The 26,262-nt window shown below is 39.6% G+C and overlaps 1 protein-coding gene across 1 annotated transcript; it reads right to left on the minus strand.

The window, feature by feature from the left end:
- Positions 1 to 1,651: 1,651 nt before the first annotated feature.
- On the minus strand, positions 1,652 to 9,295 carry LOC125810028 (uncharacterized). The gene is made up of 3 exons (XM_049489543.1): positions 9,084 to 9,295; positions 8,709 to 9,001; positions 1,652 to 1,782 (listed from the first exon to the last, which is right to left on the minus strand). The coding sequence occupies exons 1-3, from the start codon at positions 9,293 to 9,295 to the stop codon at positions 1,652 to 1,654; spliced, it is 636 nt and encodes a 211-aa protein (XP_049345500.1).
- Between the last annotated feature and the right edge of the window lie 16,967 nt (positions 9,296 to 26,262).

Genomic DNA, 26,262 nt, shown 5'->3' on the forward strand with positions numbered 1-26,262 from the left:
TCAAATCTGTAATGTTGAGGCCATCCCCTCTCTTCCTAACTAGAGGCTACTCCCATTTGACCAAACGATACGTCTTCTTATCTTCACTCATTTCCATAAAAAGTTCCTCGTAATTGCATCTAACATCTTGGCTACTTTGACTTGTATAGGGTATATTGACATCATGTATGATGGCAAGGCATCCAAGACACTATTAACTAGAGTTAGTCTACCACCTGAGGATAGATATTGACACTTCCAGTTCACAAGCTTCCTATCACATTTTTTAATTACACCACTCCATATTCTACTTTACTTACTCGTAGGCCCCAAAGGTATTCCCAAGTAGGTTGTTGGTAGTTCACCTACTTTCCCTCCTAGCTTGTAAGATAAGTCCTTAATATTTGGTACTATGTTACTGGATACATGAAACTCTTGTTCCAGTTTATGCACAAACCTGACACAACTTAAATAATATTTAAAATAACTCTAAAAATCAATGTTTTCTCCTTTAAAACTTTACAAAATACTAGAGTGTCATATGCGTAATATATGAGTTATCTCTTGAATGTATATTGTATTCTCCCCCACTTAGTAACCTCTGATCCAACCATTTTCTCTTGAAGTCTGGAGTAGATTACTCAACCCCTCCGTAGCCAAAATAAAAAGAAAATGAGAGGGGTCCCCTTGTCTCAGACCCTTATTTGATGGGAAAACCCACCTGGGTTTTTGTTGATTATAATAGAGAACTTCACTGAGCTTATGTACTGTCTGATCCACTTTCACCATCTTTGACCAAAACCCATCCTTGTCATCATCTTAATAAAAAATTTCTAATTCAGGTGATCATATGCCTTGTGGATAATCAGCTTGAATAGGATCCCTGGTTGGTTATCCCTATTCTTGGAATCAACACATTCATTGGGTATCAGCACTGCATCCATTATCTTCCTGCTCTTGATAAAATCATTTTTTGCATGCTCACAAGATTATGCATCACCTTCTTTAGTCTTTCAGCCAAAAACTTTGCAATTATCTTGTATACTCCCCCACTAAACTTATTGGTCTAAAATCAATTAGTTCTTCTGCCCATATCTTCTTGGTTATCAAAGTCACAAAAAATAGCATTTATACTCTTTTATAACACTCTTTTCACATAGAAGCTTTGAAATGTTGTAACCATTTATGTTGTGATGATATCCCAACACTAACTAAAGAAAGCCATAGAGAAGCTATTTGAGCCAGGGGCTTTGTCCCCATCAAATATTGTGATGCTTTCTAATATTTATGGAGCTTCAAAAGGGGTCATCAGTTGGTTGTTTTCATTTTCATAAATCAAAAGGACACTCCCTCATTTCCAACTCTAGCCTCCAATCCTGAGTTTCAGAATATAGATTCCCATAGTACTCAGTGATTTCTCTTTGTATTTCAGCATGTTCAGTCACTAAGTCCTACCTCACTTTGATTTTGTCAATAGTGTTGACTCTTTTGTGTGAATTTACTATCTTGTGAAAGAGACTTATATTATTGTCCCCCTATCTAAGACAAACTACCCCAGATCTCTGTCTCCATGTTGTTTCTTCATTTTTTGACTATTTTTTCCAACTCAGTGCTAAGATATAATCTGGAAACTATCACTCCTTCCTCCAAAATTGTTTGATCATATATTATTTCAAGTTCTGCTAATTGGCTGAGCACAAGTTGCTTTTGTTATTACAGATATCTTTGACTGGTTTTGCTCCACTCTTTCGACTTTCATTTCAATACCCTCAGCTTTGCTACCAGTACAAAGTTTGGTATTCCCTGGAAACAAAAAGACCCCACCAACCTTTAACTCTGTCATTGAAGCCTTTTGTAGTCAGCCACAAATTTTCAAACTTGAAATATGATTTGGTTAACCCATTTTATCCACATTGTAGCATCAATAGGGAATGATCTAAGACAATTCTCTACAGAATAGACTGCTTGATATTCCTGAATCTTGTGTCCCAATCATTAAAGACCATTAACTTGTCTAGTCTTAATAAAGTGGAATGTTTGTAACCTTTGCTTCCATGTGAACTCTCCCCCTACTATGTCTAAGTCCATTAATTCCATGTCTTCAATAAACTGTGAAAGATCTGTCATTGACTTGCTGATTCTACTACAACTGAACTTCTCAGTAGGATATCTTACTCTATTGAAATCCCCATATCAGACCCAAGGACTTGTGAATGGACATCTAGTTGTCCCCAATTCCCACCAAGTTTCTTCCCTTTCAACTCTGTCATCTGGGGCGGAGACTCCCGTTAGGTGCCATTTAAAACCCTAATTTTTTAATATAGAAACAACATGAAACTCAGTACGCTCCCACAAAACTAACTTCCCCTTCCATGTGAACTCTCCCCCTACTATGTCTAAGTCCATTAATTCCATGTCTTCAATAAACTGTGAAAGATCTGTGATTGACTTGCTGATTCTACTGCAGCTGAACTTCTCGGTAGGATATCTTACTCTATTGAAATCCCCATATCAGACCCAAGGACTTGTGAATAGACATCTAGTTGTCCCCAATTCCCACCAAGTTTCTTCCCTTTCAACTCTGTCATCTAGGGCGGAGACTCCCATTAGGTGCCATTTAAAACCCTGATTTTTTTATATAGAAACAACATGGAACTCAGTACGCTCTCACAAAACTTACTTCCCCTTCCCATATTCTTTTATCTCACATAATTAGTATGCCTCCCCTAGTCCCACTAACTTCTAGTTGCACAAAATATGATCATCTACTACCCTAAATTTCCTTAACTATGTTTGCAATTTCCTCCACCAATTTTGTCTTTTGAAAACACACAACATCTGCTTTCCGGATTCTTAGCATGTTCCTGATCATACTTGTAACACTTCAGATTTGAGAAAATAGAACAATGCAACTTTCCAGGACCTGGTGCAAGAACCACGGAAGCCACTGACGGTCCATGGTCTGTATATGGGGTCCGTCATTAGGCACCAAATGTTAATGGTCTTTGACCCCACCCACAGTTGACCAGGACGGTCTATGGCTGGACCTACGGACCGTAGTTCTAACCGTAGGTGAGGGTCAGTAGCCAATTGAAGGGAAATGGTTGTTGGGCCAACTTCAAACAGCCATATGTTTTAGCACAAGATGAAATAGGTAGCATATGACTTATAAAATGAAAGATAATTGAGTCCTCTTTCCAATGCCACCAAATTTGCTAAAATTCCATCTCGGAGTTAAAAGTTATGCTCGGTTTAGTGAAGCCCTGTCGGGCAGGGCTTGAGCGACGACCCCTACTGACGGTCGGTATGTCAAACGACGGTCCGTCAATCCTATAGTCGGTGGTACTCGTCAGATTCAAGTCAGGGGCATTTTTGTCCTTTCCCGTATGTGTTGGGCACTTAAAATACATTGTTGGATGCCTAAAATACGTCGTTTTACTCGGTTTAAGCCTAATAACTTAGTCGGGCATACCCAGAACCTTTATTCACAAAAAATCATCCAAACTTAGAGAAAAAAAGAGAAGAAAGAGGCACAAGTTTCCCAAGAACAACCAGAAGGTTTGCTTCAAGTTTCAGCCCTGAAATCGAAGGATTTCTCCGTTAGATTTCGTCACCAGGTATGTGGGATTTCACTATGGGTTCCTTTCATCCACTAGGTCCCTAAAATTCAGTGAGTTCCTTAATTTTACATAGCTTGTTTAGACCTAGGATTTGTAAAATCTTTGGAAATTATTATGATTTCAGCTGTTATATACTCCATAATCTCAATATTTGTTTTCTTGAAAACTTTGCTTAATTCCTTCTATGAAACTTAGAACCTTAGTTTGTATAAATTCTTTTAGTTCATGAATTATACTTTCTAGGTTAACTAAACAGATAGTCATGCTCCAGATTTCGAATGTCATATTATCAGTACATAAATGTTTCATTCTCTGATTGCATGTCAGTATTTTGAGCTATTCAGTATTTTAGTTACATTTGCGTTACTTACATATTCAATTGGGAGTAAACTTATTATTGAGTTGGACTAGGGTTCAGTGTACCCCTATAGTCCTAGAACTACCTGCCCCCGTATGAGTTTAAGTCCCCTTTGTTGGGCATCAGATTTAGTGATCACGCCAGTCATGCCTTTATACCCCTAGCAAGGTATATTGGGTCCTCTCGATGGGCGTATACATCGAACTCCACGTTTAGCTCACGTGATTTATGTCAGTTAATAGTAGCTCCCACAGTCAGACTCTTAACGCATTTGACCAGGTTTTCAGTTTAGCATGTCATGTTCATGATTAGTACTTGGTCATTGCATTCAATTTAGCTCTCGGTTATCTCTTCAGTACTTACATTCTTGCTCAGTTTACAGTATTGCTCAGTGATATTTTGTTCAGCTTTTACATAAATTTATTCAGCTTAGTATTTATATCATGCATTCTTAGTACTATCTAAGTACTGACGCATAATCTGCACTACATCTTTTCATTATTTAGGTTTAGTACTGAACATTTAGACCGTGCTTAGATCGATTCTCGGTCAGCATTCAGTAGCTTCAGTGGTGAGTCCTCCTATTCCGAAGAGAATAGACATGTTTTCATTTTAGTTTCAGTTTTGTTAGAGTTAGCTTGGGAGCATGTCCCAGTAACTCAGCTCAGTTAGAGGCTTTTCAGACATAGTAGTAGAATCAGCTTGGTTTGTTGAGTTTATATTTCTTCCATCACTAAACTCTTAGTTTGTTTTATATATTCATATTAATTGGTTCGCTCCCCAATTCAGATAGCTACTATTTTAGCTTCTTCATAGTTCATTTTTATTTAGTTATCTTTCAGTAGGTTTATGATATGCAAGACACGGGGTTAGCTTGGGGTCACTCGAGATCCTAGGTCCCGTGTTTTGTCAAGGGGTAGCCTCGGAGCGTGACAAACTTGGTATGAGAGCCTTAGATTTAAAATTCCTAGGATGTCTAAAAGTCATACTATGTAGAGTCTCTTTCATGGGTGTGAAGTGCACCACATCTATAAGGGGGAGGCAACGAAGTGTTTTCTCAAAAACTTCACTTTCTTTGTTATTCTTATCGTGCGTGGTATGATCCCCTTTCTAATTCATCGTTATGCATTTCAGATCATGCATACTCATTGAGCTAACACACGGAATCCTAATGCACGCAATGCTAATGCAGTTCCTCGAGTCCCAAATCATGGGGTTACAAATGCAAAATTTTGGAGTGCGATCCTGCTTTTTGCTTAGAGTGTGGCCAATTAGAATAATCAGTAGGCCACAGTTCCTACTAACACTAATGGTGGTTAAGCTGCAGCTAGGGTTCGAGATTTTTTTCGGATGAATCCGCCTTAGTTTCTAGTGTAGAAGGTTGGTGAGGACCCACAGAACTTCATTGATGAGGTTAAGAAAAATTTTGGAGTAATGCAAGGGACTAGAACTGACAGTATTGTGTTGGCATCCTACCAACTTAAGGATGAGGCTCATATCTGGTTCACTCAGTGGAAAGAAAACAGGGGTGCAGATGCAACTCCTGTGACTTGGGATTATTTTACAGGAGCTTTCCTACAGAGATAAGGGACAAGAGTTTATGAACTTGAAGCAGGGTTCTATGTTGGTCCAAGAGTACAAGATGAAGTTTACCCAACTCTCTAGGTATGCTCCAGAAATGGTTGTCGATTCAAGGGCACAATTGAGTAAGTTCTTTTTTGGGGTATCGGATTTGGTGAAGACCGAGTGCTAGAATTTTATGCTTCTAGGGGATATGGATATCTTTAGACTAATGACTCTTGCTCAGCAAGTTGAGGGAGATAACTTTAGGGAATTGGCTAAGGATAACAAAAATGCCAGAACAGCAAACTGTGAATACATACAACAAAAGTCGAACAGTGGGAATCTCTCATAGTTTCAGTGGAGGTCTATAGTCCCAGCACTTTCATCAGCTAGTAGTCCATCTAAAAAATCAGAAAGTAAGGCATCAAGCTCTAAATATCATGGGAGTGCTTCAGGTAACATGACTTACCCAACTTGTCCAAAGTGTGGTAAGAACCATCCTAGCAAGTGTCTTGCAGGCAAGGAAGGGTTCTTTGGGCGTGGTCAGTTTGTCCATATATTGAAGGATTTCCCTTCTGCAAGGCAGAGGCAAGGAGGTAACAACAATAGGGTTTAGTTTACGACCCTAGCAGCACCAGCATGTCAGCCAACTCAGCAGGGTACTTCATCTGTGAAACGACCCCAAAAATGCCCGAAAATGTGCTTCGAAAACACCTAAAATTGTTATTTCCATATATCTCAAAATTCGTGCATCATTTCGGAAATTCGACTTCATATTCTTATTCAGGGGGTCAAATTGAGTGGGAAATGAGTCTAACCCGAATTTTAGAACAACCGTATCAAAATTCGAAAATCGCAAAAAATGCGATTTTGAGGGTCAACTTTAAAGGGGCATATCTCTCAGAACACAAGGAACTGGAAGGAGCTCAAACTATCAAAATTAAAGCTCTGTGAGTTAGCTTTCCAACGCAATTTGTTTCACCTCATTCCGAGTTAGGATGAAGGAGTTATGACCATTTTCGTAAAACCTGTCCGACAGAAAATGCAAATTCCAGTAGCCGAAAACACTGTTCACCCGCCTCAATTTTTTTTCTAAGTGTTGGGACGTTTTTATAAAAAGGGGACATATCCATACTTAGTCATTTAACTTCAAAACATCCAAAAACTCTCTCTAAACCCTCTCCAAAAATTCCACCAAGATCATCAACCAAATTCAAGGATCCCAAGCTTTAATTCCGGATTCAAGATTCAATCTCAAGCAATTCTCCATTCCAATCTTCATCAAGAATTCTCCAAAGTTGAGGTATGTGGGTTGATTGTGGAAACCTTCCTTTCCACAAGTCCAACCATTTATCCTCTATTTTACTTCAAGTTTATGGGTCCTTATGATCATTTATGAACTCTTGAATTATGGAATTATTACTACACATCCTATTATGGTCTATTTTTGTATATTATCATGAAATGGAATGATTATATGATGTTTATGGTTTTCATGCCTCAATGATCAAATTATGAAGGTTGTTATATATGTATATATATATGTATGTTGTTGGTGGGCTGTTTTATATGGATTTTGAAATTGGTTGGACTTAGTACTCTTGAAACACATGATTTTATTTACATGAACAAGTAGCCCACCATATGTTTGATAAAATGTCATTTATAGAATTCTTATGAAATGGAAGGTCCAATGTACGTCCTATGAGTCGGATGATTATATAAGTATTGAAATGATGATGAAATGGATACATGTATATGATTTTCTCTATATAGTGTGTGAGTCGATCAAGCCTAGCTCGGGGGGTTGTAGGCCCGGGTAACCGTATCAAGGGGTTGGTACCTTGATTGCCTAGTACGGGGGGTAGTAAGCCCGTATAACCGTATCGAGGGGTTTGTACCTTGGTTGCCTAGTACGGGGGGTAGTAGGCCCGTATAACCGTATCGAGGGGTTTGTACCTTGGTTGCCTAGTACGGGGGGTAGTAGGCCCGTATAACCATATTGAGGGGTTTGTACCTCTTTCGCCTCTCCAAGGGGGTGGTAGGCCTTGGAAATACTATATTGATGGTCACTCACTACACATATACTATGTCCTACTAAATATGATTTTTATATAAGCATCATTATACATATCATCTCATTAATATGCTATCTATCGGGTACGATTATGCATTTTTCCTATGATGTCCATCTATTGTAGCATTGCATTGCATCCCACATACTTAGTACATTCAAACGTACTAACGCATACTCTATGCCTACATGATGTGACCATGTAGGGACCGGAGCACCGCTTGACCATCCTCCTCCGCGTGGCTAATACGATTTCCTATCAAGGTTATTGGTGAGTCCTCCATTCCGGGGACGTTGCTCATGATCTTTTGCTATGTATAAGACTTTTCTTTTTAGTTATGTTTTGACTATGAGGGTGAGCCCGGTAGTTTGTCTTGGCCCCCGCTAAGTACTCATGTTTAGAGGTGGTGTTGGACAAGTTGTGTATTATGCTTGAGCTTGACTCATCTATGGTATTTATGTACCATTTCTTTTTTTTTCTTGCTCCCTTAGTCCCGATTTCCCCCTTGATTATGCTTATCGCTTATGGTCATTTTAATTGCTTCCGCGACCAATGATGTGTAAGATACGCTATGAGGCTTGTTTGGGGTTCCTTCGGGTTCCCCATTCGCCGGTCACGTCTAGGCCCTAGGCTTGGGTCGTGACAATCTGGTACAGGTGGCGGTCAGCCACAGAACAGGTTGTATGCTCTCGAGGCTCTCTAGGACCAGGAAGATTCTCCTGATCTAGTCACTGGTATGTTACGAGTCTTTCATTGAGATGTTTATCCATTGTTAGATCTAGGGGCTACACTGAAACTTGACTACACGAGTTCTACAATCAATAGAAGCATAACATGAGTGCTGCCAATCCATAACCAAGATAACATCAAAATCTAGCATATAAAGCTCTTCCAAGTCAACAAGAGTAACTCTATGGGATAAGGAAAGGGGACATTTTCTATAGACCCTCTTAGCCACAATAGAATCACCAACAGGAGTAGTGACCAAAAAAGATTCTAACAACACATCCGGAAGAACATCAAACCTCATAGCCACATATGGTGTCACAAAAGACAAGGTAGCACCAGGATAAAGTAAAGAATAAACATCGAGTTGGAAAACATATAACATGCCAGTAACCACATCGGGAGAACCCTGTTGTTCACCATGAGTCTGAAGTTCATAAAAGTGGTTTTGCTTAGGAGCATTGGGACCTGAAGCACTAGGAGTAGCTTGCTTTCCCTCTCTTCCTTTAGACACAAGCATTGGGATTTCCCTCATTTTGTGACCACTCCTACCACAACTAAAGTAACCATCTGTGTGAGCTATGCACTTACCCTCATGCTTCCTTCCACAGTTACTACAAGTAGTCATGGGAAATGAAGACCCACTACCACTATCTCCTTGAAGCTTTGGGTTAGACACCCTATCGTTGTTGAACTTAGGAGAAGCATTGGAGGAACCATGACGGGAATTGTCGAAATCTAGGACGTCCAGGTCTATCGAACCTTGCATGAAAGAAATTACCATAGAACGTCTTAGACCTTCTTACTTCTCTAGAATTTTCCTTAAGTTTATCCTTCTCAATTTGTTGTGCATGAAGCATGAGACGAGAGATGTCCATGTCGTTTATGAGCATGGCAGCTCGGCACTCTTTTACCACCATTTCAGACATACCCGAAACAAACTTACTCATCCTTTCCCTTGAATCGACAGCCATTGTTGGAGCATACTTAGACAATTGTGTGAACTTTAGAGCACAATCTGTCACACTCATACTCCATTTTTGAAGGTTAATGAACTCAAGCACCTTGGCTTCCCTCATCTCAAGGGGAAAGAACCTATCAAGAAAAGTAGCCTGAAACTTCTCCCAATCTAGAGGAACCGCATCTTTTGGTGTCCCTTCTTTCCACTGGTTGTACCAAATTTGAGCCACACCATTAAGTTGATAGGCGACCAACTCTGCCTTTTAGACCGGCGTGACTCCCATGATCATCAAAAACTTATAGACCTCATCAATAAACTCTGGAGAATCTTCGTAGTGAAGTCCCTTACTCTAGAAGCCGCCGTACTCATATTTGGGTTCACGGGAACCGCAACAACCCTATATGCTTTGGCTGTCACGGTATGATCCAACACTTGAAAAGCAGCCCTAAACTCTGTATTAGTCACTTGCTTGGCCAAATGATCGATGATGAGTCCACGATTTAGACTAATTTAGGGCTTTATTTGGATAGATTTAATGCACTCAAATGCTTATTTTGTGCTAATGATTGATGTAAAATCATTGTTTTCCAAGTATTTGGATTTAGGAACAAAGCATGGACACTAGCAAACAAAAAGAAACAAGGCAGCTAAAAGAACGAAGAAATGAAGGCCCGTTGATCGCCTAATCCATTGGGCGAATCACCGAGTGGCTATTACCTCGCCTAAAGTTCCAGTGTGCCAAGCCTTAAAGGAGAAATCAAGTCGGCGAGTGAAAGGAGCAGTCAGCGAGTCGCCGAATGGTTCCACGATGCAGTTATTGGATCACCTAAAGTTACAGAACTTAAAGATGCTGAAGGCCAAAGCAAAAAAGTGATGAAACTGAACAAGGGCGGTTCACCAAATTGATCAGCGATCCTGAATTATTGCGCCGAATGGTCCTTCACAGCATAGTTTTGGCAACTATAAATACATTTTCAATCATTATGTTTAGTATCAAATTTTATTCTGAAAATTCAATAAAGTAATTTTTGAGTTTGAACTAAGAGTATTAAGACAATATTTTTCTTAGCTTTGAACAATTGAAGATTTCTATTTTTGAGAAATATGAATTGGGTCTTTAAGATTCTTCAACTTGGACCTTTGTAAAGACGAATTTAATCGTACCTAGTTGATGGAAACACAATTTGGTAACGATTTCTATCTTTTAATGAACTCTACCTAAAACCCCAATTCTTGGGGTGTGATTATGTGATTATGGGTTGAATTAGCTTATGGATATTGCTAATTGATAGTTTAAATGTTGTTTAAAAGTGATTTCAATTAGTAATTGTGGTTTAATTTAAAGGGTTGTAATTGCAAATATAACTCTACCTTCATGTTTTTGGCTTGATCAGGAGAGAGTTTTTAAACCAAGATTACTGAATTGATGGTCTGTGGGTATTAGGTTGTCATGGGTTCAGCTTGAGAGAGTGAATCCTAAACCTTTTTCCACACATTCAACTCGAGAGAGTGAATGGACTAAAGTGTAGGATGTTCTTAATTATTGCTTGTTGGTGTTCGACAGGAACTAACTTGATTCAAAGTAAATTGTTTGAGAGAAAGTTTATCCCCACTAATGTCTAGCTTCTTCACTGATTTGTAGTTGTTTACTATTAATTGCAATTACTCGATTCTTTACCTTTGGCCCATTATCCAATCACATCCAAAGAATGCCGTCTCTTTACTTGTTAATTAGTGTTATTTGCTGCTGTTGTAGTTGATAATTACAATAATAAACCCCTGTTATTTGACACTTGTGGCACCAATTAATTTGAAGTATGTTTTTCTTTCTAAATATCTATTCCTATGATTCACTTGAACATATTCGTGCTTTGCTCTTGATTCTCAAACACATACCACTCCCTGTGGATTTGACCCCAACTCATTTACTTGGGTTATATGCTAACTAACGATCGTTGACTCTTAGAACTTGATTAAGTGTCTTTAATAGCGTTATTCAATCAAAATGGTGCCGCTGCCGAGGAGTGGTGTTGGTTGAGAATCTTTAGTTAAGTTGAATTTTGTTCTTGTTAGTCATAGTTAAACTTACTTAATTTTAGTTTTGTTTTGCTTGTTTGTGTTTTGACATAGGAAGTATGAGTGTGAACGGCAGCAATGATTGCCAAGTAGGCCACCAAGATGACATCGGAAACCTCAACAATGTCATAGAGCCTAATGCTGATGACCCCCATCTTATGGGTGGAATTTGTTCCATTCCCTTGCCTCCGGTTGAAGGGAATGCGGTGTTCCATATCACAAGTACTATGTTGTAGCTCTTGCAATTGAAGGGGCTATTCGGTGGTTGGCTCATGGGGATCCCTATGAGCATATTAGAAATTTTATGGATGCTTGCGGGCCATTCTCCTTCAAGAATATATCCCAAGAGTCTGTCGGTTGAGGTTGTTCCCATCATCTTTGATGGGAGAAGAATGCAAGTGGTTGGTTGAATGGCCACGTGAATCAATCACTTCATGGAAGGAGTTGGTCACCTCATTTCAAGTGCGTTTTTTCCCTCCTTCGAAGATGATGACTCTTCGGGACAACATTCAAAGCTTCAAGCGTCTAGAGGGTGAGTCAATTCATGAAACTTGGCTGCGATTCAAGAAGTTAGTGCTCCAATGCCCAACTCATGGCTTGCCTGACAACGTGTTGTTGCAGTATTTTTACCGAAGTCTTGATTCAGTAAACAAGGGTGTTGCAGACCAACTTACTCCTGGAGGTTTGATGTAGTAACCTTATGTGATAGTAGTTTAGCTCTTATATGACATGACTACAATCAATCAGGATTTGTACACCCGTGAAGATCAGGTTTGCCCGCTCACTTTTAAATTGACCAAAGAGCAGATGGAAAGAGACAATGAGAGGGACCAAAACATGGCCAACATCATGACAAAACATGACATTTTTTCTTAAAATGTCATGGGAGCTAGTGTTCGAAGTGTCAATGTCTTGGGTGTCGGGTGTGTTAATCCTGATGTGGCCAGGTTTGAGGTTTTGTACAACGAACAGGTAAATTTTCTAGCCAACCAAGGTGGTGGTTATCGTTCAAACTACCCGTGGCAGGGTGGTAACCAAGTTTGGAATGTGGATGAAGGTTGGAAAGATCGTGATAAATAATGGAGGGTTCGAAATCCCAATTGGAAGGATAGGGAAAATGATAGGTATGTGCCTCTCCACGAGCACCAAGAGCCAAAGGATTTTGAAGGTGGTCTGTCAGAGGATATGCTTTTGCGTATCCCTAACAAAGTTGAAGGGTTAGACAAGATTTTGAAGGAAATGAAAGATGATGTGTCGACCCTCAGCCAGACGGTTACCTCCTATTCAGTATCGATCAAACAGTTGGAGACCCAAATGGGTCATATCTCATCTGACTTAAACCCGAGACAACAAAGGGGGGGGGGGGGGAACACCTAGTGATACTATGGCCAACCCCAAAAATAAGGTTTGAGTGTGGACTTGCATCGTGCCATGACGTTAACTAAGGCGCTGTTTGGGAGGCAACCCAAGGCTTTATCACTTATTTTAGGAAATAATTGTGTGTTGATTTTGTAGGTTGAAGTGTGTGAAAAGTGCAGGTTGGCGAGCGAAAAGTCCGGTCAGCGAATCACCGAAGTGGTTGGCGTGCCCGACTTGAACCACCGTTTGACTCAAGAAACCCTAGAGGTTGAGTCTGTTAAACTCAGTGAGACCAGGAGCTGATTGGCGAATCGCCGACCAGGTAAGCAATCGCGACTTAGACCATTGTTTGGACTTCCACATTTACTAGAGGTCTTGTAAGACTCGGTGATGTAGGTTCCCACTCGGCGTGTCGTCGAGTGGGTCAGCAAGCAAGACTAATGTTGCCAAATGGGCGAGAACTGGACGGTTTTAAATAGGCCAAAGGTTTAAACCTTCAAACTCTTTCACTTTCTCTCACTTTCAAACTTCCCAAACTCATACTCGCATTATAGTTTCCATATTTTTATGTTTTTACTATATTTGAGTCATTGATTGTGTGCTAGGAGTTGTATGTATGCCGCCTAGCTTTTCAAATCTTGATTATTCAGCATCTAAGGTTGGTTTTCCAAACCCCGAACTCATTTTTAGAAACTTTTACTCATTTACAAATGATTTTTATCCTAGTGATGTGTTCTGGAGCCTCTCTGATTATAATTGTGTGTGTGCCTTTGTTAATTTGGACATCGTGCCTATTAAGCTTGTATTGTTGAATTCCCGAGGTTTTTGTGCTTTAAAATTGATGGAAATTTTGGGGTAGTTCTTGCATGTTGTTGGGTCTTGTCGGGTGAAGTCTAAGTAGCCAGTATTTGTGCCAAAGGATGCAATTTGCCTAATGATGCAGCGGTTGACGTCATTCTTTAGGGGAAAAGTTGTCAAATGGCCAAATTTGGTCAAACCGGGAGAAGTCGTAGTATCTCAGGGGAATGGGTGTAATGGGTCTTAGTTTAATTATGGAAGTGCATGTTTTTGAATTTATTTTAGGGGCTGCGGGGTTGAAATTTGGAAGTTGGGTGGACAGTAGGCACGTTGGGTCATTTGGCGAGCTAGGTCGAGCTCGCCGAACCACTCGGCGGTTCACCCAAGCTCCCCTTAACGCCTCTAATTTGTTGCTTAATCTTGAAAAAGGTTCTGTAACTTTCGGTGAGAAGCCTGAGTTCACCGAGTGTACTCAATGACTCACAGAATGTCTTCTCTGTTCGCCCTTTGTCTGAACCCCTGACCCTTAATTGCACTGTAACTTTCAGCGGGCTAAGCCATGATCACCAAAATGTATAGATGATTAGCCGAAAGGCCTTTCCCATCACCAACAGGCCACTTGTCTGAGAACATTTTGAGCCAATCCTTTGGGCGACCCCGATCTGGCTCACCAAAATGATTCGGCGACTCGCCAACCCGTTGGGCGAGTCTGTCTGCAACTTATTTTCTTTGATTTCACTTGAAATGTTTCTAACTCGTTTTGATGTTTTTGCAGACATTGCTAGACCAAAGATTGCTGGTCGGGACATGTCACCCCATAAGAGGGAAACAGGGATAAAGATCACTGTGGATGTAACTGCATCCAGGGCCAAGGCCACCAAACTTCCCACAACTGGTGGGAAAGGAAGGGGTAAAGGGAAGGCACTTGCGTCACCGTAGGCCAGATCTGACATTAACCGTATCTACGCTACTCACCTCACAACTGAGAGTGAGAACTAGGAGCGTCAGGTTCCAACTTCTGAGCCTGAGAAGGATGAGTAACTAGCAGCACAAAGGGCAGAGCTGCAATCCAAAATGATGAACGATCTGTCTAGGATCAGGACTCCTCAGGCCACCAATACTCTTCCTCCAGCTTCAGCACAAGCTGTGGTCCTAGCACCACCAGTACAGGGTCATCCTCCCAATTTTATGAATCGATTGGAGACCGAGGGGCTGCCAAAAATTATCAAGGAGAATTGTATATCTATTGATGGGGTCATTGACAGATACCCAGAGATTATGAGTTGCCTGAGGTCACATAAATTCCAGATCTTCACCAAGCCATGTGGCCCGTACATTTGAAACTGGGTCAGACAGTTCTACAACGCTTACATTGTATTGATACCGCAAGGGAAGAAGCCGACAACTAAATTTTTGCCAGTTGACTATGTGGTTTTCAGGGAAAGAGGGTGCAGTGTGATTTTCCTGCCATCAATGCTATCCTATAATGCACTACGAGACTTGAGGATGACTGTCAATTCAAGATCAGGACAAAGATGCTGGAGAATATGAATAAGTGGTTGGCTCAATTGATATTAGACGGCACTCCCAAGTGGCTTGAGGTTGGGGCAACTATTCAAAAAAAGGACATCAATGTGGCAGCAAGGTATTGGTTTGGCTTCATCAGCAACACGATCATGCTCTCCTTAAACGAGTCTTTTCTCCGCCATGCCAAAGCAGCCTGCCTAGGATGCTTCATTATGGGGACAAGAATGAAATTGGGGATGATCATTGCATCAGAGATGCTCATGCAGGCCAAGCAGTGCTAGACTTCCCTCCCATTTTGAGTGTTGATCAACTAGCTGTGTAGACGAGCTCAAGTTCATATAGATGCGAAGAAGGATGTTGAAGTGATTCCCACATCCTCTACTGATATCTAGAGAATAGAGGTGGAGTATTTGAAAGATGAAGCGTAGAAGAAGAAGAAGAAGACAGCCCCGATGGACTCTTCCAGTTGTCGACACAAACACATTACCTGCAGAGGCTCCTTTGCCTACTCTGGCCCATAGGCCTTCAGGTACTTCTAGTGTTGTTCCTTCTGACACCCCTAGTTCCTTTGTTGCTGTATTGCCTCCCAGAGCTGCTGCTATTGCTGTTTCCCGGCCCCCGCTCACTCAGGCTGCATTACTCCAGATGGGGCAGCTAGGCCATTTTGCCGATTGTCGTGCTGCCAAACTTGAGGCCTCCATTCCGGGCATGATTTCAGCAACCCTTGGTGATGCTGTGACACCATTTAGTGCTACCATTAATACCCTTGCAACTAGGATAACGGTGTGTGAGCGTGGCCAAGGGGCCACTGAAGAGGTAACAGCTCTAAAGGCTGTCATTACTGCACTGAGGAGAGATATGGATCAGCTGAAGTCCACCGATATGTCCATGATTTTTGGGACGGTGGAGATCCCAGATGTGCCAGTCGAGCCAAATATGCCTCCAGCTACCATCGGAGATGATGTTGGAGTTGAAGAGGCAGTTGATCCTGAGTCTGAGGCTGAGGCGGATGAGGAGATGCTTGGGGTTCCTGAGGAGGCTTCTTATGAGGGTCTTAGGGAGACTGAGGAGGCCATGGTAGATGTGGTTGTGCAGGGTTCTTTGTCAGCTACACCCTTAGTTGATCCTAGTAGAGCTGGTGGTACTGTTGATGTGGCTCTGGGTATTGATGCCCAGGTTCAGAGCACTACTCCGGGCACTGATGCCTAGACACATGGAGCGACTGTTTAGACAAGATCGCTCTTTACCTCCTTCTCTGTCTTTTTTATTTGACTTTTCGATATTTTATTGCTTGCTTTTGAGGACAAATGACTTTTTTTTGTGGTGGGGTGAGTCCCACATAGTGTGACTATTATTCAGTTTATATATTTGGGTTTTTGAGCTATAAATTGTGTTTAGCACTATTGTTGTGGATGTTTGAGCTTGTGGCTCCTTGTTTTAATTGTAAATGATTTTAGGATCCTTCCAAAAATTTTTGTGTGCCACCTCTTGTTTGTGTTTGAATGTGGTTGTACTCTTGCAAATTTGAGTATCATTCTTGAACAATATCGATGACTTGAATCGTGCTCATAATCGAACACAGATAAATGTGCGGTTATAGGCCAAATGAAGTTGCATAGGCAATATGTGAACTTTTTACATCTCGTTGTGACTAGCCAATTATCAAATTTAGTCTCTCGTGATGAACATTGCACACTAGCGAAAGTGTGGAGTCTTGTTTTACATTGGTGTCAATGCCTTGAGTGATGAGCGTACCGTGAAGCATGTGTGATAACACCTAGAATTTTCTCCGTTTGTCCAATTGACTAAGTTATGCAAGCTCTTGAGATGATCATAGGTAGCTTTGAAGAGTGTAAAACAATTTGCATTATACCTCTTTTGTGGCATACCTTGTGAGTGTGTGAACTTCGTTTGAACACCTTTTGAGCCTTAACCCTTTTCTTGGAAGAAACTTGATGAAATTGTCACCTTTCTTTATCCATTACCAATAATTCTGATGATTTGTGGTTTGCTTGAATAGCCAACTTAGGCCAAAAGCCTAAGTTGGGGGTGTGGTGAAAAGAGAAGGTAAATCAAGAAATGCAAAGAAGTCCCCTTTGACCGATGGTTTTGAGAAAGGTGAAACTCCTCTGTACAAAAAAGAAGAGAGTAATGAAAAATTTGTGAAAATGCAAAAACAAATGGGGTTTCCAATAGTCCATGGAAGATGAATAATGGGGTGCCTTTTGAGCTTGATTGAGAATGATGAAAAAGGGAAAGAAAGTGTTGTTCATACCACCTTTCATGAGGATTACAACCATTGAGAATAAATGACTATACCTTTGCACTCAACCCGGTTACAAGCCGTGAAAAGACCTTTTTGATCTTGAGTGAGTCTAAACAAGTGTTTATTGGAAAATACGAGCAAACCTATGGGTGAAGTCTTGCATTGTGTTTATCTTTTTGAGTGTCAGTGTTGATTATGGTTCCGAAACAGTAAATTGTTGAACTATTGTGTGTGAATATGAAATCATTCTTTGTGTGACGGAATTTGAGCACCTTTGTTGATCTTGAACTTGCATTTGAAGCAAGTACTGTGAACTTGAGAATCTTTGATAATGGTGAGTCACAACTCGAATCTTTGAGTGCACAATTGATCCTTGCATGAGTAAGTTGAGTCTTTTTGTGTGCATTCATGATTGAGTTTTGTGTAGCACTGTTTGAGACATACTCTTTGAATTACTGAACTTGAATTTTACTTGAGGACAAGCAAAAGTTTAAGTTGGGGTGTTGATGAGTCCACGATTTGGACTCATTTAGAGTTTTATTTGGGTAGATTTAGTTTCCTCAAATGCTTATTTTGTGCCAATAACTGATGTAAAATCTTTGTTTTCCAGGTAGTTGGATTGAGGAATAAAACATGGACACTAACGAGCAATAAGGAACAAGGAAGCTGAAAAAACGAAGAAATGAAGGCTTGTAGATTGCCTAATCCATTGGGAGAATCGCCGAGTGGCTATTACCTTGCCTAAAGTTCCACTGTGCCAAGCTTTGAAGGAGAAATCAAGTCGGCGAGTGAAAAGAGCAGTCAGAGAGTCGCCGAACGGTTCCATGATGCAGTGATTGGATCGCCCAAAGTTACAGAACTTGAAGATGCTGAAGGCCAAAGCTAAAATGCGATGAAACTGACCAAAGGGCATATCGCCGAATTGATCAGTGATCCCGACTTATTGCGCCGAATGATCCTTCGTAACATATTTTTGGTGACTATGAATACATTTTCAAACATTATGTTTATGATCAAATTTTATTTTGAACATTCAATAGAGTAGTTTTTGAGTTTGAACTGAGAGTATTGAGTTAATATTTTTCTTAGCTTTGAAGAATTGAAGTTTTCCATTTTTGGGAAATTGGAAGTGGGTCTTTGAGATTCTTCTACTTGGACCTTTGTAAAGATGAAATTAATCGTACCAGTTGATGGAATCACAATTTGGTAACGATTTCTATTTTTTTATGATATCTAGCTAAAACCCCAATTCTTGGGGTGTAATTATGTGATTCTGTGTTGAATTAGCTTATGGGTATTGCAAATTGATAGTTTAAATGTAGTTTAAAAGTGATTTCAATCACTAATTGTGGTTTAATTTAAAGAGTTGTAGTTGCATATAAAACTCTACCTTCGTGTTTTTGGCTTGCTCGAGAGAGAGGTTTTAAACCAAGATTACTATATGGATTGTTTGTGGGTATTAGGTTGTCATGGGTTCAGCTCGAGAGAGTGAATCCTATACCGTTTTCCATACATTCAGCTGGAGAGAGTGAATGGAGTAAAACGTAGGATGTTCTTAATTACTGTTTGTTGGTGTTCGAGAGAAACCAACTTGATTCGTGGTAAATTGTTCGAGATAAAATTTATCCCTACTGAAGTCTAGCTTATTCACTAATTTACGGTTGTTTACTAACAGTTGCAATCACCCACATGTCCAACTTAGCCTATAATACAATCACATTCTAAGAACACGTCTCTTTGTTTGTTAATTTGTGTTATTTTTTGTTGTTGTAGTTTATAATTACAATCAAAACCCCCTTGTTATTTGACACTTGTGTCACCCATTAATTTGAATTATGCTTTTATTCGTAAATATCTATTCCTATGATTGAGTTGAACATATTCGTGCTTTGCTCTTGATTCTCAAACACTACCACTCCCTGTGGAATTCGACCCGAACTTATTTAGTTGGGTTATATGCTGACTAACAATCGTTGACTGTTAGAACTGGATTAAGTGTCTTTGATAGCATTATTTAATCAATCGACCAGAACTTGAGGAGTTTGGGGAGGAGCTACTTGTTCTGCATTCTCCCTCACATTCCCTCTAGCATAAGCTCTTCGCGTAGCCATATCCTGAAGTACATCGGATAAGGATTAGGAGAGAGACCTATAGAGTTATAATCACACGACTTTAGAGTAATAAAAAAGTGAAATTTCCTAATCATCTTGTAGCCTCTCATTCATAAAGGTGGTGCTCTTCAAACTAATGAACAAGACTCTGCTAGACGTGGTTTATGAGACATCCTAGGACCATTCTAAATCTTGTGCTTTGATACCAAGTTTGTCACGACCCAGGGGTACACCTTAGATGTAACATGTCGTATAGAACCCCAAAGGACCCCAAGTCACTTAACTTTCATAACATAAGAAATAGAACAATAAGAGTAAAAGAATAGTCCAAGTTCAATAATTTTTATAAAAGAAAAGTGGAAGTCTAAAACACTGGTCTCATCATAGACATCTAATACAATATAATGAAATTTAGCCTAGCCCATACATCATGTCCAGAAGAGAAATACATGAAATAAAGTGAAACAATAAAACTCCATCCTCGAAGCATGAGGACTCACCAAAGCTCAGAAATCTTGAATCAACTACTAGCCACGAAACTGAGAAACCTGATTGTCGGTCCCAACATTTGGGGAAATATAGGCAAGAGTTTGGGTTAGTACAACAAAATGTACCAAGTATGATAGCTATGCATGAATTATTTAAATCATGCTAGAAAGGACATTTCATTTCATGACATGCAATTGACAAAGATAAAACATGATATAAGAGAGTTAGAAAACATAAGTCATAAAAACATGGTCAATGCAAGCTAACATCATCTTTAAAACCTTTGAACTCATATGTAATAATTCTTATATTAACCTTTGTTAATTATTAATGTGGGGAATAAGCCTTAACTGACTTAGAGACCATGTGAGCTATAACATGATACCCTTGTGTCTCCCACACCCAAAAGGGTTGTCCTACTTGCTAATGTCTATCTAGACAATCATCCTATGGGGGCACATAAGTAAGGGATAAGGAGATTGGTTCTAGAAACCCGACCTCTACTAACGGGAGAGCTTCCATCTCAATATCCTCTCGGTACGATGCATAAATCCTACAGAATAGTCATTTCTTCTGTTTATTAATATCCATTGAAAGGTATACTTGGATAACCAATCCAAGCTAAGCTCATTTGGATAGCTCTTAATCTTTTATTCAATTATGTGAGAAAACCTTTCAAACTGAGAATCCTTGATATGTGAGAAAACCTTTCACATCTTACTATTATGTGTATATGAGAAAATCCTTTCAATAACACATCATGATAATCATCATTGATACTTTACTCTCAAAGCATCCTTAAAACGTTTGCATTGATTTCATAAGAACATGCATAAGTCCATAATTTACCTCTTGAGGTTCAAAAGACACTTTCAATCATCAATTCATAGAAAACATGGGTTATATATGGATTTTATCATAATTGTATGTAAAGCTAGCAATACATGCTTAATTTCATAAAAATATTCCTTTATACTCAAAATCCCACATCATATAATTCATAACTTGAAAACATGGGGATTACATGGGTTCATGGGGAAATCATCATAAAATCATAGTATTTCATCAATTCATGCTTAATAGACATAATTTAATCATTTAAATCAATAATGAAAAAAACACATGACAATTGAAGAAAACCCTAACTCTGTTGGGGAATTCTAACTTTAGTAATAGAGGATTTTGGGAACTCCATGAATGGAAGGAATTCATGGATGAAAACTATAATACCTTGAAGCCAAATGCTAATCTTCAATGGAGGAATTGAGAGTTCACTTGAAACGCTAGGTTGAATCCTTCTTTTTCTTCAAATTTCTAGAAGGAGAATTATTTTGCAGAGGAGAATTGATCTTCTTTGTTATTTTGGAAGAATGAAGTTAATGGGTTGAATTTAGGGGTGAAAATACTTATATAGGGGTCTTAGTGAATGGTAAAAAGACGTATTATAGGAACTAATTAATTATGAAAAGACCCAACCGCCCCTGAACTTAACTGTTGACATACCAACTACGAACCCCAGTTGACTGACCATGGACCTACCTACGGCCCATCATGGTGGACGGTTGATGGTGGTCAGAAACATGAATCTTGGTCTACTGATCTACGGACCCCAACCACGGTTCGTAGGTCAGGCCGTGTTCCTGAGCCTCTGCAATCTTTGATGGGTGGCCAGTCCACGGACTACACTACGGTCCGTGGTCATACACAAGGGTCGTGGTTATCCTCTGTGGCTTGCACTTGCAACTTCCCAAAATTTGATTCATTTCCATTTTTCGGATACGGGGTGTTACACTTTTTATATTGTGTTTTAACTTGGTCATTTTCTACCATGAACTATATCCCTTTTTAAGTATGTTTCTTACAATATTTTATGCATGGCTATCATACTTTGTACACATTTTTACTAACACATACTCTTTCTTACATTTCCTAAAATGTAGGGTCGAACTTTATAGAATCGCACTTTCGTGGGTAGGGATCTCATATAGAAGATTAAAGATTGGTTACTCCTTAGCACCCGAGGATTGAGCTTGATTTCCCTTTTGTCATTACTTTTAGTTTTCAAACTTGATGTACCTGCTACGCCTCAATCGATCTTATGTACTAGATGGCTTTGAGATGATACTTAGACTTTCACTTTTCACTATAAAGCTTTTTTATAATTGAAACTGTCGTTTAAATCTCTTATATTCTATTATCTTGTATTATGAATGGTAGTTGGCTTGTATGGGAATCTGGGGCTTTATACGATATGTTACACCTAGGGGCCACCTTGGGTCATGACAAACTTGGTATCTTAGAACAAGGATAAGAAAGGTTCTACGAAGTCTCATCAACCAGGTGATGTAGAGTCTTATTCGTGAGTGAATTTTTTTCCAGATTTATGTATGAGAGGTTATAAGATGTTTAGGAAACTCCATTTCTTTCATTACTCTAAAGACGTGCAATAGGGTTTGACTCTATAATGTCTCTCTCCTAATCCTTATCCAATACTCTACAATATATGGCCACTCAAATGACATATTCTAGTAGGAATGCGGGAGATAATGAGAATTAAGAGGCTCATCTTCAAGCTCCTCAAAATCTTATCGATCCTTTGGCCGAGAAAATCACTAATGCAGAGTTTAGGGCTACTTTTCAATGGTTCGATCAAGCCCAGGCGGCCCGAGCATATATGGAGCTTCTGGCTCCCGTGAACCTAAATGTGGGTACGACAACAACTAAAGTGACAGACTTCACTGTAATATATCCTTTAGAGTTTCATAGTTCTAAGGTTGATGAAGACCCTAAAGAGTTCATTGATGAGGTTTACATGGTGTTGATGATCATGGTAGTGACGCTGGTGGAAAAGGCGAAATTGGTTGCTTACTAACTTAAGAGTGTTTCTCAAATATTGTTCAACCAATGGAAGGAAGGGAGAACCATTAATGTGGGTCCTCATGGTTGGGAAAATTTTAAAGTTGCTTTCCTTGATAGTTTCTTTCCCTTTGAGATGAGGGAGGCCTTGAATTCATCAACCTTCATCACGGAAATATGAGTGTGAAGGAATATGCCATGAAGTTTACACAATTGTCTCGATATGCCCTTATTATGATTGTCAAACCTATGACAATGATGAGTAAGTTTTTTTCAGGTGTGTCTGAGATGGTAGTTAAGGAATTTCGTACTACTATGCTTATCAATGATATGGACATTTCTCGTCTCATGGTCCATGATGAACAAATTGAAAAGGATAAATTTACGGAAAGGTCTATCGAGGCAAAGAGGTCTAAGACCAGTGAAGGTAACTTCTCACATTCAAGGTCCAATGGACTTGGTCGTTCTTTGTTCCATCCAAGGTTTACCGACCAAGGTTCATCCAATGTTCCTAAGTTCAACAAAGATATGGTGTCTAACCCTAAGCCTCAAGGAGTAAATGGTAGTGGATCTTTATTGCCTTCTTGTGCTAAGTGTGGAAAGAAGCACGAGGGTAGATATCTCACGGGTTCCAATTCTTACTTTTGTTGTGGTAAGATTGACCACAAGATAATGGATTGCTCCTTAATTGCTAAGAATGAGGGAGATAATCGTCGATGGGCTCAACCTAATCCTTCATCCGGTCCTAGTGGAAGTCAGAAGAAAAATATATTTTATGCACTTTAGACTCGTGGAGGACAAAAAGGTTATCCTTATGTGGTTACCGGTATGTTGAATGTCTTCCAACTTGATGTTTATGCCTTACTTGACCCTGGTGCTTCCTTGTCTTTTGTGACGCCATATGTGGCTATGAGGCTTGATATTCTTCTGGCTATGTTGTTAGATCCTTTTTCTGTATCTACTCCTGTTGGTGAATTTGTTGTGGCTAATAGGGTCTAAAGAAAGTGTCCCATCTCCTTGTCCCATAGAGTCACTCATGTTGACCTTATAGTGCTTGATATGTTAGAGTTTGATCATATCCTTGGCATGGATTGGCTGCACTCATGTGATGCTTCTATTGTTGTAGAATGCGTACGTAGTCACGTTTCAGTTTCCAAATCTTAGAGTGGAAAGGGAGAAATTTTATGCCTAAGGGTTAGTTTGTCTGTTGTCTTAAAAGTAAAAAAGTTGATTTTGAAAGATTGCATTTACCATCTAGTTAGGGTGAGGGATATAAATTCTGAGACCCCAACTCTTGAGTCGATCCCCATTGTAAATGAGTTTTCGGAAGTGTTTCCTAATGATTTATCCGGTATTACTCCTGAAAAGGAAATAGACTTCAGTATTGACCTTTTCCCAGATATGCAACCTATCTCTAGTACTCCTTATCATATGGATCCTAAAGAACTAAAAGAATTAAAGGAGCAATTGAATGATTTGTGGATAAGGGTTTTATTCGACCAAGTATCTCTCCTTGGGATGCTCCAGTTTTGCTTGTTCGAAATAAAGATGGTTCGCTTCGTGTGTGTATTGACTATAGACAATTGAACAAGGTTACCATTAAGAATAAGTATCATCTCCCAAGGATAGATGATTTGTTTGACCAACTAAAAGGATCAAGCTACTTCTCTAAGATTGACTAGCGATCGGGTTATCACCAATTGAGGGTGAAGGAAGATGACATTTTGAATTCAGCTTTTCCAACTCGGTATGGTCATTGTGATTTATTATTGATTTCATATTGTTTGACTAATGCTCCAGTGGCATTTATGGATTTGATGACTAGGGTGTTTAGACAATACCAAGACATGTTTGTGATTGTAGTCATTGATGATATATTGGTCTATTCGAAGAGTGAAGACAAGAATATTGATTAGTTGAGGATTGTGTTGCAAGTCCTCAAGGACAAACAACTCTTTGCAAAGTTTAGCAAACGTGAGTCTTGGCTAAGGTTTATTGCTTTTTTTCGGCATATTATTTTTGATAAGGGTATTGAGGTAGATCCTAAGAAGATGGATGCGGTTAAGAGTTTGCCTAGACCTCTATCCCCTTCGTAAATTAGAAGTTTTTTGGGTTTAGTCGGTTACTATAGAAGTTTTGTTGAAAGGTTTTATTCGATTGCATCTCCATTGACAACATTGACTCAAAATAATGCTAAGTCCATATGGTCCGAAGTGTTTGAGAAGAGTTTTCAAGAATTGAAAGATAGACTTACTTTCGCTCCGGTGTTGACATTACCGGAAGGGACTGATGGTTTTGTTGTTTATTGTGATGCCTCAAGATTAGGGTTACGGAGTGTCCTTACACAAAATAGGAACATTATTGCCTATGATTTAAGGCAACTTAAGATTCACGAGAAGAATTATCCTATCCATGACCTTGAACTAGCGGCGGTTGTTTTCGCCTTAAAGATTTGGAGGCATTATTTGTATATAGTTCATGTAGATGTCTTTACCGACAACAACAGTTTGCAACATGTAGTTAACCAGAAGAATCTAAATCTTCACCAAAGGAGGTGGTTTGAATTATTGAAAAATTACGACATGAGTGTTCTCTGTCACCCCGATAAAGTAATTGTGGTGGTGGATGCGCTTAGTCGACTGTCGATGGGTAGTGTTTCTTATATTGAGGATAATAAGAAAATATTTAGTTTGATATGTTCATAGATTGGCCCGATTGGGTGTTCAGTTAGTTGACTCTACCAAGGGTGTTGTTACAGTTCACAATGGTTCAGAATCATCTTTTGTGACTGATGTAAAGGCCAAGAAAGGTCTTGATACGACTTTGGTTGAATTGAAGGAAGCGGTGCTTAAAAATTCCGTTGACAGTTTCTCCCAATGGGAAGATGGTGTGCTTCGATAGCAAAGTTGTTTGTGTGATCCTTATGTAGATGACTTGAGAGATAAAATCCTGTTAGAAGCCCATAGTTCTCGATATTCCATTCACCCGCGAGGCACCAAGATATATTGTGACTTGTCGGAGGTCTATTGGTGGAATCAGATGAAGAAGGATATTGCAGATTTTGTGGCTAAGTGTCCTAATTGTCAACAGGTGAAAGTTGAGCATTAAAAGTCGGGAGGTTTATCCCAAGATATTAGCATTCCTACTTTGACGTGAGAATATTTTAATATGGACTTCATTGTTGGTTTGCCTCGCACCCGGCAATAATATGATTTTATTGGGTTATAGTGGATCAAATGACGAAATCAACTCATTTTCATTCCTATCAAGGTTTCTTATTCGGTAGAAGAGTATGCTATGTTGTATTTGAAGGAAATGGTAAGGTTGCATGGAGTGCCCTTATACATTATCTCCGATTGTGGTACCCAATTCACTTCTCAGCTTTAAAAAAAATTTCCAAAAGGATCTTGGTACTCATGGTAAGCTTAGTACAACCTTTAATCCACAAATTGATGGGCAAGCAGAGCGTACTATCCAAACTTTGCAAGATATGTTGAG

Source organism: Solanum verrucosum, unplaced genomic scaffold (genome assembly GCF_900185275.1).
Source record: "Solanum verrucosum unplaced genomic scaffold, falcon-dt-bn FXZP01000241.1, whole genome shotgun sequence".
Taxonomy (NCBI): Eukaryota; Viridiplantae; Streptophyta; class Magnoliopsida; order Solanales; family Solanaceae; genus Solanum; species Solanum verrucosum.

Excerpts from the sequence above, each read along its gene's own strand:
- LOC125810028 (XM_049489543.1), bottom strand. The coding sequence starts at position 9,295 with ATGGCTGTCGATTCAAGGGAAAGGATGAGTAAGTTTGTTTCGGGTATG. Across the intron at positions 9,002-9,083 it reads GGTAATTTCTTTCATGCAAG|GGTGTCTAACCCAAAGCTTC; the intron begins GTTCGATAGACC and ends CAACAACGATAG. Across the intron at positions 1,783-8,708 it reads TTCTCCCGATGTGGTTACTG|GGAATACCAAACTTTGTACT; the intron begins GCATGTTATATG and ends TTTTGTTTCCAG.